At 33.6% G+C, this 16,556-nt stretch overlaps 2 protein-coding genes across 5 annotated transcripts in view; one reads left to right on the forward strand and one right to left on the reverse strand.

Annotated features, from left to right (window-relative positions):
• Positions 1 to 6,436, forward strand: part of LOC107042594 (calmodulin-A) — an 88,126-nt gene extending 81,690 nt beyond the window's left edge. For both annotated transcript variants that reach the window (XM_015263697.1, XM_015263705.1), the window contains one exon: positions 521 to 6,436. In XM_015263697.1, coding sequence (XP_015119183.1) covers positions 521 to 552 — 32 coding nt within the window. In that variant the 3' untranslated portion in view covers positions 553 to 6,436. The remainder of the gene's footprint in view (positions 1 to 520) is intronic.
• Positions 6,437 to 7,805: 1,369 nt separating this feature from the next.
• LOC107040981 (endoplasmic reticulum resident protein 44) lies at positions 7,806 to 14,479 on the reverse strand. 3 transcript variants are annotated; one of them, XM_015261323.1, is made up of 7 exons: positions 14,332 to 14,479; positions 13,674 to 13,746; positions 12,891 to 13,046; positions 10,820 to 11,120; positions 10,530 to 10,577; positions 9,835 to 10,130; positions 7,806 to 8,971 (listed from the first exon to the last, which is right to left on the reverse strand). In XM_015261323.1, the coding sequence occupies exons 1-7, from the start codon at positions 14,386 to 14,388 to the stop codon at positions 8,628 to 8,630; spliced, it is 1,275 nt and encodes a 424-aa protein (XP_015116809.1). In that variant the 5' UTR covers positions 14,389 to 14,479; the 3' UTR covers positions 7,806 to 8,627. The 3 variants fall into 3 exon arrangements, with proteins under 3 accessions (XP_015116809.1, XP_015116826.1, XP_015116817.1); XM_015261340.1 differs by lacking the exon at positions 10,530 to 10,577 and having other exon boundaries at positions 9,835 to 10,121; XM_015261331.1 differs by lacking the exon at positions 10,530 to 10,577.
• Between the last annotated feature and the right edge of the window lie 2,077 nt (positions 14,480 to 16,556).

Genomic DNA, 16,556 nt, shown 5'->3' on the forward strand with positions numbered 1-16,556 from the left:
CTCATTCCCCTATTCTTCTTCAATCAAAAATGTCACCTGCTACTAAGACTCAGTAACATTTTTATTCTTAATTTTACGGATTTTATCTCAACATTTCAGTGATGAAAATTCTTAACGCCAATTTTCTGAATGATTAATTCTAGTGAGTGTCACTAAAAAATTAGGCCCGGTTTATTCACCTTCCGTTAGCTTTAAAGTAGCTATTAACAATTGACAATTATCCTTTAGCTGTGGTATCTTCAAGCACTATTGGCGCTGCTGCGCCCATTGCAGTTTGAGAGTCAAACAAGGATAGCGCGCTACAAGGCACTTTGAAGTTAATCTTCTTTTAGCTAATGAAGCTTTACGCTAAAGGAGGTTGGAATTACAGATACATCCCTGAAAACTAAAAAATTTTTCTCGCGAACATTCCGTCATTGGATTTTGATGGAAAACATTGTATTTTCGTATTTCTCGATTTATAATGCTCATCGGAATCGTTGGAAATGATAATTCAATATTTCTAATACTTTTTATTCAGAGTTCGTGACAATCCTGACAGCCAAGAATTAGTTTATACGCCAGAAACGAAACCGCAACTCCAGGAAACCACGATAAACAACAATGAACTCTAATAATGAAGCAAAATGCATTACTCCAGGTATGCTTTGAGAGCAATCGACTCAGAAGTCCCTAAACCAAAAAAGAAACTACCATGAATGAGTGTGTCCCTACCACGACGAGACAACCAACTCAGCAAATCCTCGATTTATCAAAAAAACGTGATTAGTTTTCGACGTACTTTTCATCGTAATGGATCATTGCCTCCTCGAGTTAGGTATTCATGGAAGTTATTTACCGGTGCGAGCAGAACACGATGTATAACAAAAAATAACAGATGAGATTACGTTGACATCCACAAAGAACGTTCCTCAAATATCTGTTTAACTAAACCATGAAATCTACAAAATAACACGAGTTCCATACGAAAATGAACAAATTCACAAACTTTACGCTGTGCTATGTTGTAATAATGTACACATGCACTTCAGCGGTCTCAACAGATAAACATAAATTAACATGAAAACAGTTTCTACTTATTTTTTGAAACAAAGATAAGAAAAAAGAAGAAATTCATTTATATTCTAAGCTAGTTCACTAAATTTAAGAACAAGGTTGCTCCAGAAACAATCAACTGAGCTTCGGTTAGCGTGTACTTTTGTGAAATGTATGCTCCACAGTAAGAAAGGGGGAAAAATAAGTTGACATTGGAAGTCATCGATCAATTTCGAACGGCATCCAAGTTTAAGAATCGTTGAAAAAAGTGTTTGATAACGATTATTGAATTTAAAAAATTGATTACCTGCTAATTTTCATTGGTATACATATAACAATTTAGCCAAATTTGCTAGAGGCACTTCTCGGGATTTGAGATATTCAAATAGTGTAATAATAATTTTTATACATGAACAAACATAGAAGGCGAATATTTCGTCTCTATAAAACGTTACAAATTTCGCTAATGTTAAGAGTCTGCACAATGGCAATTGTTTCAATAGACTATCTAGGGGTGACTAAATTAGATGAGTCAACTGATTTAGAAACACAGGAGACATTCTCAAATCCTGAGAAATGATTTTCCGAGGATTCAGCATACAAACAAATCATTTCACACTCGGATTACATTCGTATGGAGGAAAATTTATTATCTTCGTCACTTCACACTCTAACAACTCTACCCGCCATTATATCGCGCACGCAATTAACCCGATTCTGGATGAATTAACCACTGAAGCAGAATAACCAATGGCGAAAAATAGAGGAAAAATAAACACTGGATACGGTATTGAGCATCAAGAATTGTTCACGCATTACGATTTGATATGAGAAAATATGCAAGTAGATGTGTAGGATGATTGATGGTATTATTGTACAATGTATAAGACATGGATATTTTTGTTGTTCCATATGAGAAAATAAATACGTTGAGGGTGCGAAATACAGAGAAATCAATTATTAATAGAACAAAACAGACTCAACGGATTTAATAGGATATACTGTTTCGATGAAACGTATAAGAAAGGATTGATGGGAAAAATGCCGTTGTTGTCATCGGTAACGTCGATTATTTAACAGAAGAGATAGACAATAATGTTACGTTCATTCATTCTGATGATTGCTTAAGAGAAATATATAATAGATATATTTACTAAATGAAATGGTATCATATTCATATTTTACATTATCATTGTGATGGAATGAGACTCAAGGTCGCTGAGAGATCCCGAGGGTAGCAAAGAGGTTATGAAATGTTAAATTATTGAAATGCTACATCGACGTTTCCGGTTATCTCTTCGGGATTTATATGTTAGATAAGTGTTCAATGATGTTCAGTAAGCGGGTAAGATATTTGAAGAATAGTATAAGGAAATATTGAAACGACATATTGACAAAGCAATACAAATGAAAAATATAATGTACCTCAAAAGACATTTCTGGAATATAAAAATAATTTTAAAAAAGGGATGTATTTTTTTTCAAGAGTCCAATGAGATCAATCAGAGATTTTAATGGAGTCGAAGGGGAGATAATCGCGATGAGCCAACTCAAATAGTAATTCATAACGTCCCAATGACAATATCTGACAGATTTAAACAAAAAATTACATCTATCCGAACGGGTTTATACCTGGACGGCCTAAGTTTATCGTTTCCATAAAAAAAAGAACGGTTGAGGTAATAGAAATAGCGGAAATTAATTGATTGCTTTGAAGTTGTTTTAAGATTAATTGAGTTGAAAAATTTTGATCTGTCCATTTTGTATTTATTTTGATAATTCGATATGCCTAAGTGAATATTTTCCTTGCTTGCAATGTTATTTATTGCCCAATTGGCCGGTGAAGAGGCCCACAAAGTGTTCACTGTTTTTTGTCAAACTTATTGAGAAAAAAAAAGTTTAATATGGCTGTCAATGTATTTTTTGCACGAAATTTGTAAAGAATAACATGATTTTTAATGAGATTGTAGAAAATATTACTTATCGAACACGTTGCACGATTCAATCTATGAATATTCTATTGAATTGATTTATTAATTGATATTCCGTCTACGTGTTCACGTCTTGAATTATTTACGAAAATATAAAAATATGGAAAGAATTATAAAACATAATTACTGTATATTTCTAAATGAAAAATCCGGCCGGCGTGACTATCCAATGTTTTATGAATCGATGTAATTATTTATAGTAATTGACCGTTTACCTCTGTATAATCTGACGATCTGATTCGGCACTCCTTCCACCCACTCCCTCATTACTTCAGAACTTCCATATATTCGGAGATATGATATTTTCATCACGGTCTAATAAAAATACATATTTTTATAGCTTTCAAAAACAATTCCACGCACGCCAATCTGTAATTCGTATTTAATGAAAATATATCATCCATTATTATCTGAAACAGAGGAATCATTGATATTGTTATATGTATGGCTATGAGTCGAAAATACAGGTCGTCCCAAACGTGAACATGAACAATGTCATTTGTGATTAGATTATATATCATCTACCATTTATTGTTATATTATGTACGATTAAGGTCTTCCTTTAATTCTTTAACGTTTTTCAATTTTTTACAACATTGCCACTCAATTGCTAATTACCCACAGCAAAATCTTCGATTTGAAAGAAGTTGAAGGGACGATTCCAGTTGAAAATAGCAAAGTGGGAATTCGTCGAGCTTCAAAATCTGAAACTTGAAGTTAAACTAGAGTTTTGTTAATTCTACTTTAGAGTTTTAGAGCCGATAACGTATTAAAACTAGTCATCTCGGGGGAAAAGGCAGGTCATTCGCAATTGAGCTAAAATGTTGATCTAAAGACTAAACTTCTATCCCAACATTGCGCGATATTATAAAGTAATGTATAAGTTGATTAAATAAATTAATTACTCCCCGGTAGACATACTATACGAAAATGCTCATGGCTTTTTTAAATACTCCGTCACTCAATCATTATGAGAAACAAACAAGAATTATTATACTTAAAATTGATAAATGAGAAAGAATAATTTAGCTGATATCAAATGCGTTCAGAAAACAATTGCAAGAGAAATAATCAAATGTCATACATTATATATGAAATATAAATATATACGATAGATATGAAAAGTAACTGAATTAACTTGAAAAAAATAACATTAGATGGTATCATTACTGTTAATAAATGTAATGTTATCGCAAAAAACCTACGGATCGTATCTCGTGCTAAATTGCTGAATGTTGAATTATAAAAAAAGGATGCAGAACATTTTTGCACTGAATTGTACACCTACAAATTTATCATTTATTAGGCTTCAAAAAGTGAGTTCGCGAAAATGAGATCCTGAAAGTTATACTTAACCGAAATAAAATCGTGTCAAAAATAGTGCAACAAGATAATGAGAAAAATATTACGGTTAATCGTTAGATGTTGAACGTTTTACTTGAACAAAAAAATGTAGCCGTTAATGTAGGTGACTCCATCGAACAAGCCTACCACAGTTTCGATTTGTTACTTGGAGTTTAAATCGGATAAGTGCTTGAAATTGACAACATTATTCATTTTACTGATTTATGTTGCGTTGTGTACTGTATCATGTTATGAAGAAAATTTACAAGCTGTTAAAAATGATGAGCAGGAAAAACCGATCGAGAACGGGGAAATATTATCAAGAGATTTTCCTTTCATTTAGTGTGTCATTAGGTTTTACAACTATTATTTAATATTTCTAAAATTATGGGAATGGCCTAAACAGCAGTAGAAGTATACGGATATACCTGGTTGAGGGACAGCAATGTTGGCGAAATATTATAATAAAAAAATGTCTTTCATTAATTTATTGAAAATAAAACACAAAATGAGATCGAGTACAAGAAAGATAAATGAAGGCCCCATTTGTGGTTCGTGGTAATATAAAAAATGACGGTGATATCGTGAATAAACATATGTTTATGTATATGAAGAAGTATATGTATATGACATCTATAATTACTGATAAGTGCAAAGAAAGGTAATGAGAGGAAACAATATCGTAAAGTTCTTGATCAATTTTTTTTCCAAACAAAAAAAAATTGAAAATGGAAACGAATGAGAACGATAAAAATTCATAATTTCGACGATTCATGGAGTTATTTTTCTAGACTAAAAATACTTGAATTCATTATTATTATAATGAAGTATGCTAAAAAGATATCAGGAAGCATTTTCCTCGTATAGTCTCAATGTGCAATATAACTGTTGATGGCTGAACTGTGAAAACGCAGCCTTGGATATTCGAAAGCTATATTTTCACTCTAGACTTTTTACAAGTGCTCATACACTTAATCTTCTCACTCTGCTATAATAACTATTATTGAAGAAACTGCTCGTCGAGATTAACCTGCTGTTTTTTCTCTTGATGAATCCCATGAGTTTTCAGGAATTATTAATGTACAAACTGCTGAGTTTCTCCATGATGCACACTGATTTCTTTGAAGCAATTTTCGGGAACAAGAGGAATCATTCATAAATATGTAATAAGTTGTAAAGATGCTCTCTCAGTGTAATGTGCAATGCAATGTATTGTAGTAAGCAGTGAAGTGGGTGGATACTTCGAAATCAGAATTTTCGAAGAAGGAAAACAATCTTGTAACAAAGAAGCGAACAAAGTTTCCAAATTGTCACCGAATAATTTTGTAAACATCTCTAGGACTAGTAGGTTCAGGGAAAAATACCAAAAGACCTTTTTTGTTATCCATCAAATTTCCGCCGAAAGAGGTCTTGTGACATTTTTCCGTAAATCTCTTCAAAGAAGAATTTAAAAATTCAATTAGAACTTTTTCTATTGTATCACTTCGCTACTGAACTTTACATGTGTAAGTATTGATTATTTTGCCTGATTATTGTGAAAAAACAGTTACTAAATGTTCGCCAACAAAGAGACATTGGAATAACTTCAAGTAAAGGTAAGAGTTTGTAATTGAAATGACTTTCTTTTTTTTCAACAAAACATTTTTTTCTTGATGAATTGACTAACACAAAACTATCCTACCTATTACATTTTTGGAGGGAATCGCGCACCTATGTATTAATCAAATTCTAAGACCACAGCTATTTTCTACGATTCAAGAATATCGTAAGAGGTCTGCTTCATTCATGTTCCGTAATGGTAGATGTGGCAAAAAATATTAATAAGAAGAGATGAGAGCTGAGACAAGAGTGTTGTATGTGTGATGTTACATGTATGTAAGTCATGTTATGTGTAATGTCATGTATCCGGAGATTAGACGAAAAAAAAACATTGATAAGGGGTATAAACAAAGAGTAAAATATTAACAAAATAAAAAAACAGAGATGGTGTGTCATTGGTGGAATGTATTAAATGTAATCGAGTTATCTTTAAAATACAGCCATTTTATAATGGACACAACATTCAATTATTGTTGTTATTTCTCTCCTATATTGAAAGGAAGATAAATAGTTGGGAACTTCGAGTGGATAATCACAATGTGCGTGAGAAACGCGGAACATTCGTGTTTCACGCAATTGATGAATGATTTTCTTTGTGTTCTAATTGATTTTTAGTTGCATACACGCAAGAAAATCTATTTTCCTCTTTTTCCACACGAATCTAACTTCGGAGAACGAATTGTATTGGTTGGAATGTTTCTTTTACTCGGATGTCGGCCGATTGAAGTGCAGCACTTTGAGGAACAAACTAATGCAGAACTAGGAGAAAATTCCCGAAATAAAACAGTTGACTAGCCTCGGAGACTGCGCTCTGATTGTCTAATATCTGAGAATAAGAAATATTTTGCTGAAACCACTCGGAAACCATTTACAATTTTACTCTACTCGAGAGACGCAACAAATTTATGGAATTAAAAATTTATGTATTCATGATTTATTGCGAATAAAGTAGAACGGATACTTAACTTTATTCTTTGGAGCGTAACGAACATTTAAAAAAAAGCTGAAATGGTATGAAAACTACGGCGCAAAGAGCATTTTGAGGGGTAAAGACAAGAAAAATGTGGCGGTTGTATATCGTAGAATAATAACTCGTGGTTTAGCAGAATAAACGTGTTGTATTTAGCACGTTAAATGTGTTTTCATCGAGTTTCAGAATCGGACTGAGATCGACTGATCTATTTGGTCGGGAGCACGCGGGATTAAATACCTTTTGTTACGGATACGGATAGAATGATGTTTGTCTCGAATACGACGATATCGAATATTCGAGACGCGTTATATGAATTGCGAAATAATAATTCGTGTGTGGCTCGCGCCACAAAAAAATGAAGTTTTTCGTGGTTATACGGGGCAAAATCAATCGGGTTGGCGATTTTCCCTAGTTATTCCCATATTCCGTCATATATCACAAACTGTTCAATGGGTTCAATGGGTCCCAATGCCCAGTGAAGACTTTGAAATTTCACCGACGTATCAAGAATGCCTACATAAAAAATGTTTAAATGATCAATAGATTTATTTGTGAAAAATTGCAGGAAAACATCGTCACATACACACATTCCGACGGACAGGGTTTGAGTTGCATTTTCGGACTTTTTGAAACTCAATGAGTTGATACAACACAACAAATCCAAAACTTAAATTTTAATTATTACAAAGCTTCCATTCGGAAGCAAAATGTTGTTTACATGCATAAATATACACATGCAAACATCTCTTGGAATACGTCATAGAATGATTCGAGAGGTCATGAAACAAAACACCTTTATTTTCGGAGTCATTACTATTCTACCCGATGGATTGGAAAGTCTGTAATTGAAAACACAATTTTAGACGGATTAGTTTTATTTCGATTGCTGGGTTCCATGAAAAAATCGTATGTACGACATAAATCACCAGGTTTGTATCATTCTTGAGAGGAATTTCGGTAATACTTCAGACAGTAGAATTATTTCTCCTCTGTAACCTCATCTGGCTTCGTTGCATAAAAAACAATAGAATACAATAATCAATTATGAATTCACATCCACTCGTACCGCAAATTCTGTCTTTATAAACGTAAAATTCTAGTTTTATATTAATTAGTATTGATTCTATACAGTTTTTTCCATATTCAAATGAGGAAAAGATTTATAAAATATCAATAGAACTCCAAGGCTATGTATAATTCAGCACCGAAGTGACAAAACATAACAGAACAAGTCGACTTCTCACATCTCGTCGGTAATGTAATCGTTTCGATAACGAGTGATTTTGGGATGAGAGGTCTTATCATCCTCTTAAGATGATTCGTATTCAGAAAAAAATGCTTCGGTGACGAAGAGTCTAAATTTGATGTGTAACGTTTTCCCACTTCACTACAAAATTGCAATGTAAAATTTTTCTTAAATTCACGCTTGTGCCTCAATTTACCATCCATTAAGGACGACTTACTCGTAAGGCTCTAAATTTTTCATTTTTATTTCATACATTACTTTTTATTCTGCTTTTTCTCAATCAACTATATTCACAAAATAATTGATCTGGAAGTTCGTGGGTTTTTTTTAATGTAAAAAAACCCTAATTTGCACTGATTAAAAAATTACTTCTGATTGACGCACCACAATTAGTCACAAATCTGTTCATCATTGATGATTTTTCTTCACGTAACACTTTTTAAAGTTCGTCTTTGAGCAGCGTATAACGGTTTTTACTCGGCGCAAGTTTCTTGAAAGTCGATTCTGGTGGTGTCGTTGGGGTTCTTGCTTGACCATCGATCTGGGGTGCTTCGCTGTTCGTGTCTGGACCGTAGTGGAACTCACGATGAAGTTTACCGGAGTACAGATCCTTCAAAAATTGCTTCAATTTTCCAGGAGTGAAAATGTCTTGGAAGTTAGAGAATAGATACATGTGTCGGAAACTGTCGATTGCAATTAGTGGTAAGTCTGATGCACTTTTTCCAAGGTGGTGGAGGGGGTGAGCGAACTTCAAACCGTCTGCTGTGAGGAAATTGACGTTTTCTGAAAGAATAAAAACAAGAGCAGAGATTCATTATTCGTTTTTCCTTATTGTTACAAGTGGCTCTGATTCACCTGCTCCTTTTTGTGATATAAATATTTTCGATTTTTTCCCTAGAAAAAACGTGGAATACCTCCGCGGCCGTTGTCGGTCCGCAAAACAACTATTTTTGTCATTGATTATTTCGGTAATATTCGGAGGACGTAAATCAGAATTGGAATATAAAGGGGAAAAATAAAGAAAATAACTTCACCGTAATAACTTCATTTGTGCCACGAATTTTGCAATGTCAAAAGCACATAAGTCCAACTCAGAGTATCAACGAATGTGAGTACAGTCTTCGCCTTCAGCTCGGCTTGTAAACATCACATTCTTCGAAAACGAAATTAGTGCCCTAGTACTTTAATGGACCATTTTTTCAACTTTAATTACGAGCCACTATGAACAAGAAAAAAATAAACCGGCTTGAAACTTTCTTTTTGAGTTTTCCATCCCAAAATACATAGATACTACATTTTTTAAGAAACTACATTTTTTGGAAAAGTTGAGAAAATTCTCGACAAAATCTACGGCTTCACATTTTTTTTGTTGCTTATAGTGACTCGTAAGTAAAATTTTAAAAGTATAGTTTTTAAAAGAACTAACAAATATCTTCAATATCTCCGTCAATAATTGAGTTACAGAGCTCCGATTGCGCTCATTTTTCTTGTTTTGGACCATACTTTTCAATAAAAAATAGACAACAAATTTGATAATTTGGAGGCAATTTTTCATATACAGAATTAGCGGATTCGCTCATGTAGATGTATTTAGTTTCAGTACTCCTTCACCGAAATCATTAAATGCAGTAGACAATTTGACTTACGTTTCTCATCAGTTAATGTAGTGGCAACAATGTCCTTGAAGTCCTTGACACTTGCAATGTCATCGGGTTTGTGGAAAAGAATTAGGAAGGGCAAGCCCTCCTCAGTCAACTCTTCAGCATTTTCGAAGGTAATTTCTCTAACAAGAGGAACACATTTCTCTTGAATCCAAATGTTCAATTCGTCGTAGTTCATCAAACTTCCTTTGTAGGTCTCGTCCTCATCGTTAGACAGAGCCTTGTCAGGCCTGAAGACGATTATGGGCTGTCCAGGAGGGTGCATCGCCTGGCTACTATCACTATCAAATAAATTACAATTTTTTTTTATTACAAATTACAAGTTAGTCATAAGAAGTTTAAAATTTCGATTTTCAACTGAAATGATAAAACATACAGAATTGTTTTTTTTAATTTACGAATCAAGAAAATATCTGTTAGAATAAGTTATTTAGGGCAGAATATGATGAAAACATTTTCTTGGTCGATTTCTTCAGATGACAATTTTTTTTCACCATTTCAAGGGCAACTGCATCATTAGATGTTGTAATTGACCAATTATGTTTTATCACTCCCATTCAATAGGTTTTCAATCCCAAGGGTAATTCATTAGTGAATCGAATTTTTAGTTTTTTTTTAACTGAACGGATCAAGAAAAAGGTTTCAACAATTAATATTTATGATAATATTTAGTTACTTACAATAGTTTAATAAGTTCTCCAATCTCACAGCCTTGATCAGAGCAAGTGCTTGTTCAATAATATTCATTTATTGTTACTGTTTAAATACATTCATCATTATTTTACTCTCAGGCCCAATTGCAGCAAAATCTTCCAATTTCATGCATCAAATTTATTCATTTTTTCGAGAAAAACGAAATATAAAATGTGACCGATGCAATTAATCATATACTTTTCATAGTGGAAATCTTTTTTAGCAACAGAGCCTGACTGTAAATAGAAAATAGACTGGAATGCAGTGTTGATCTTACCCAAAACCAACATGGAACTGACAGTCGTCCTTGAGATTCATCGCCACTCTGCGGAATGTCTGATACTCAGGAACTTCCTTCTTGTCAAAGTACCCAATGATCATTCTCTTCTTGTCATCGAGATTGCTGAGGTCCTTAAGCTCATGGAACTCTTTAATTGGATCCTCCAACTGTTTTGTGATAAAATTCACGAATGCCTCAGTTGATCTTTGGCCACGGTATTCTCGCTTAGCTGGCACTCCATTTCTTATGACTTTCAAGGTGGGATACTTTGAAATGTGGAATCTAGATGCCACGGAAGCTATGTAAAATTGATTTTTAATAATTAATCTTGAGAAAAAAAAACATTTCTTTGTGAAGGATTTCAGCGGTGGAAGAATATGGGAACGAATTGGGTAAAGCCGATCGTCTTCAATTGCACAGTTAAAGAGGTAACGGTACCCCTTGCATATTTGCATTGTTGAGTTATTCTCGAGTCCATAGCCATGATATTTAGGAAACCAAAAAACTTCAGATACTGCACAGTATAGTAATGGATGATTGAAATTTTTTGGTTTCCTAAAAAAAATAATTATGGACACGACGATGATTCTAAAATTCAAGACATGCAAGGAGTACCGTTACCCCTTGGTTTGGGTGAAATTTTCGGCTCACTTCTTGGAAGTTATTGTCTCATAATCAGTTTCACTGAAGTTTCAAGGATCTTCGTAATAAAAAATGTTCAACTTGATAGAAGAATCAGTGGAAACTATAAATTTCAGTTGAATTCTTCCATTAAAATTGATAGAAATCGGAAAAATTTTATTAAATACAGGGTGACGATAGCACCTTGCTTCCGAATTTCATGGGGGTTTAGAGTAGAAAACCAGGAATTTAAGAGTACGAAAAGTATTCAATTTTAATAATAAAATTTGAAGTAGCGACCGTTAGAATTTATCAATACTTCAGGCAATCACGTTGTAGTTGACTTCGACTGCCGCCACAATGGGAAACGGCAACGCAGCTGTCAATGAGAATTAATATGATACTTAATATCGCTCTTCATGTTAATAAAATTATCGTTTCGATAGCTGCAGCTGCAGCGAACATTGCTCAAATTATCGTGCATAATGTTTCTAAAAGAGCAATCACAGCAAATATCGCCATAATGGTTGGAACAATTACATTTTCAATCATGAGGGCATAGTGCACTGAGAGAAAAACGAACACGTTGTCAAACAAGTCTTGTTTGGACCAACAAAATCATTAGTTGAAAATTACCAAAAAAATAATTGTTTGGTTCGAATTTGACAGTCTCAAACATGAATTACTGCTATGCTTTCAACAAAAACAAAATATTTGGCTCAAGCGACGGATCATTCATACAAGACGGTGCCTTTTCAGGATTAAAATATCTTTTATAAAGGGAAATTTATCAGGAAATATTAAAGATTATTGCTCAGTTTTAAATAGTCCTGGAGGCTATTTAAAACTGAATGGCCATTCGAGATTATTTTAAATTATCAAAATAAAAAGAATCATTCAATCAACAACCGTTGGATTCTTCAATTAAGAACATTCGAAAAAGATGACGTTCCGTAGTATTGAACATCAATTCAACATTAAGGTCCGGTTACTCCAAGTTCTGTTAACCAAATGGACACTGGGCCCATATCGATCTGGGCATTAATCTACTTTTTCTACTGCTTAGAATAAATTTGAACCCTTTGAAGAGAGCACTCAGTACCACACGGATAAAAATTATGGACACAACTTTTTTCTATGATTTCAAGGGAAAGTTGTCTTGATTTGAGTAAAAATTTCACTTATTCTCAAGATTTTTTGCTCCCTCGATTTCAAACTAGAATTTTTATTTCTCGTACTTCTGATATATCAGACATCGTTAAATTTTATTCGTGCGACTACTGGATAGTTTCCTCTAATCCACAAAGTTTCGTACTGAAAGTGACCTCGGAGAAGAACCTCTAAAATTCTTATTTTAAAAAATATTCGTGAAACAATCTAAAATTTCATTCTGAATATTTCATCTTCAACCTCTTCCTCGCTGTGAATAATTCAAATAAATACTTACACTCTGCATCGCAGTCTACCTTTCCCATAACCACCTTATTAGCCTCGGGGAAGGCTTCTCTAATTTTATCAGCGGCTTCATCGAATACTGGTGCTAACATATTACTAAAGTGACACCATTCAGCATAAAAGTTTATAAATACTAATTCATTGGATGCTGAAAACAAAAAAAAAACAAGTGGGTAATGGCATTTTTTCATAAATGAGTATAATTATTGTTGCTAAGAATTTAGAGATTTGCTTCCGAATGGATTTTCTTTTTTTTTTCATTCTTTTTTCACTATTCTCTTCTATTTTTTTTCCGTAACTCAGCAACGAGCAGCCCCCATCATATTTTGATGGAATCAAGAGGGTGCTGTAATCAATTTTTTTAACTATGACTAATTCCATTTTGATGATAATTTTTTGAGTGATCGTTGAAGAAGAGATTTTTTAAATCGATTCGAAATATCAATTTTTTCAAATCTTTATAAAAAATTAAATTTTAATTGGTGCCAATGAATAGAGCTTATTAAAGTCTATATTCATGAAAAAATTCTGGAAATTCAATTGATCCCTTATAAGAAAATTAAGAGAAAAAAATGAAAAAAATCACATGTATACATACATAGAGACACCATTTAAAATCGGATATTCGGAATTTTCACACCGTATTTAGTTATCCTAAGATAAGAAATCGGAAGCTTAAATTTTCGCGATTACAAAGCTTCCATTCGGAAGCAAAAGCATTACCGCATTATGATTTCTGTCATTATTCCCATCGCAATTATATCTCTCTCTTTACCTAGTGTCATATCAATATTATCCTTTGTGAGTTTTGTCGCACCGGCATTCACATAACTCCGCGTCGTGGATACCTGAAACATGATAATGGTGTACGTGGTAGTGAGGAGGAAACGATTATTCTTATCATTGAGATTTTGAAAACAGCGACACCAACTGAACAAATACAAATTCCATATTTTTTCAGCTCGAGCCTGGTCGTGTGTTCACATGAATTAACAGCTATCAATATGGAAAATTTATAATTATAAAAGTGAAATCGCCACGTAAAGGCGTGGGTCAAATGTAAATATTTATTTTGCGAAATGAGGCACTATTTTATCTACTCAAAAAAAGTTAATCGATTGAGGAAGACTTTCTCGGAGCAAGTGTTTAATAGCAATTAAATATTGATCGAATAAAAATATTTGCCTTTTTTTGAGGTTAGATAATTGAAATGAGCGAGGTTATGTCAATTAGTTTTTAATTGCGAATGATAATTAACGAGTATTTGGTGGAGTTCTCGTCAATTTGAAAGCTCGAAAGGCTTTCAAAAATGAGAATGAGTGGCTGCACGTTTTTGTAAACGTGTCACAGAACCAATGTGACAGCTTGAACATCACCTCACGGAATTTCATCGAGCAGTTGCATTTGTATTATTAATTTATAACAAGACATACCATAGCGAGGGCGAAAATGACATATTTGAGGTGGAAGATATCACAGAAACTCGGCATCTTGTATACATTAATTCATCGACACTACAATAATACGAGAAATCAACATTCGGCACCGGAGGATACGTCAACTGCCATAAACTCTCCTATATTTACTGGAACGTTTGTGAAGGTCAATGCGACTGGAACGACTTCTGGTGAGTGAGCGGTTCTTACCGATCGAGAAATTTGCTGACGTTTCAATTTTCTGGGTTCTCGGTATTGACATTGGCCGTTAGGTGGCGGGACAGTTGGGTTTTCTGAGTCGATTTCAATGGCAATTTCATTTTCGAAAAAAAGAATTAGTTGAACGGCTTAAAGTAGCTCGACCCTTCGGCCGGGCTACGCTGTACTTTTGGATATTTTCAGTTTTTTAATTTTTCAACTAAATTGCATGGAAAAAATTTGAAAAAATTCATACCCAGTCAGTATTATCTAAATTAAATTTCGAAAAATATTGATATTTTTTCAAACATTTCCCTCTTAAATAAATAATAAGACTTGTTTGCAAAATGGGGGATTATTTTTTATGAGGTGTCGAAAAAAATTCTTGATTTTTTCACATCTAATGAAAAAAAATCAGATTTTAATCTTTGATTACAATGGAAATGTTGATTTTCAAATAAGACACTGGGTTAAATCCTGATTTTTAAACATTTCTTCTTTGAAAAACCAAAACGATAATTAAATTGAGAAAAAAATTAGAATTCCGAATCTAATCGAGTTCTCTGCAATTTTTCCGCAGTTTTCAATAATCTTCAAATTTACCGTAAGGGTAGAGCTACCTAGGGATTGAAAACAAGAATTACCCGAAATTTTCTTGTAGATGGTAGAAAATGGAAAATTTTGAGCGGTCATAAATAAAAATCGGCTGAATAGAACCCGAGTTATTGAAAAAAAAACAAAAAACAAAGAAAAAATCATATCCCCGAAGTGGGCTGTCGAAAAAATCTGAAAAAAATGGGGAGATCATTTTTCTAGCCCGCCAATCGTAGAAAAAATCGAGATCGATTTCCAAAAGGGTGAGGGTCAATCGTTGAATCATTTAGCATAGAATACCTCATATCTATAATATTTAGGAAAAATCCATCCTGACAGACAAATAAAATTCTCCCATTTCCATTTAGTGAATCGCAAGAAGTAATAGAGAATTCAACAGAAAAATTGTGCAATTGAAGAATTGTTCAGGTAGTCCATCGCCATAGAGACAAAAGGCTCTTCCCCTCTACAATAGTGAATTCATGGAGATAAAATATACAAATCAATTCTTCCAATTTGAAGTGTCAATTAGAATTGATTGCTTTGGAGAACTAAAGTTTTTGTTTTTCACTCCTGTCGATGGAGAACGTGTCAATAAATCACGTAAAGAAGATTAAAAATAAAAAAATACATAATGTCCATTGAATATGCCTCAGAAGCTTAAATATAAAGGGTTGTCGGTGCCAGAAGGATTAAAAACTTTACGCGGGGATCACCGAGGTGTAATAAAACAATCATACATCGGATAATCTCCGTGTAAAAGCCATTTATTGGCATCTGTTCGAGACAGTGTTGCACCAAAAGATTTTACCCGTAACATTGCGAAGGGGATGCTGAGCGTCCCCACCTCTGAACCTTTGCCGGACAAAATGGCCAAAATTTAGGTACACTTGTGCTTACTTCTCTCCATTGAAAGTTGAACACTATTTAATCCCTTCATTCAACTGCCACGACGGGATCACCAACCGGGTGTCTTGGACAATGTCATTTATGGCCTTAGAAGTCCTCGAGGTAAAATTCTAAAGGAGAATTCCGCTTGTAATCGGGAGATTAGTCGTAATTTACAGCAAAATCCAATTTTCACCGTGTTTATTTTGTGGATTTCTACATCTCCCAGATCTTTGACGCGTACCAGCATTGGCCATTTAAATGTCTGTCATTCCTCTCGATTTCTTTTCAACGGTGTGACTTGCACAGTTCTTTTTTTCTATTCAATCTAAAAAAGGGGAAAAATCTGGAGTGGATGAAAAAGATGAATTTAGGGAAATGGAAAAAGGAAAATTCTCTTCTCCGAATATCCAAGAGAGCTTTCCATTTGACAATTTCCCTTTTCGTTCTTTTTCTTTATTTAGTCAAATTTTTATTATGTCGAAATTTTCAACACAATAAAAATTTGTAACAGGTGATAAGGTAAAACTGAGGATGACAAT

This window comes from Diachasma alloeum, unplaced genomic scaffold, assembly GCF_001412515.2.
Source record: "Diachasma alloeum isolate Michigan unplaced genomic scaffold, Dall2.0 Dall_scaffold_00179, whole genome shotgun sequence".
Lineage (NCBI taxonomy): Eukaryota > Metazoa > Arthropoda > Insecta > Hymenoptera > Braconidae > Diachasma > Diachasma alloeum.

What these genes read in the sequence shown, in the direction of transcription:
- LOC107040981 (XM_015261323.1), bottom strand. Translation starts at nt 14,388, where the DNA reads ATGCCGAGTTTCTGTGATATCTTCCACCTCAAATATGTCATTTTCGCC. An exon ending in CAGTTCCATGTTGGTTTTGG is followed by an intron (nt 10,578 to 10,819) that starts GTAAGATCAACA and finishes TTATTGAACAAG; the next exon opens with CACTTGCTCTGATCAAGGCT. An exon ending in TACATTAACTGATGAGAAAC is followed by an intron (nt 8,972 to 9,834) that starts GTAAGTCAAATT and finishes TTATTCTTTCAG; the next exon opens with AAAACGTCAATTTCCTCACA.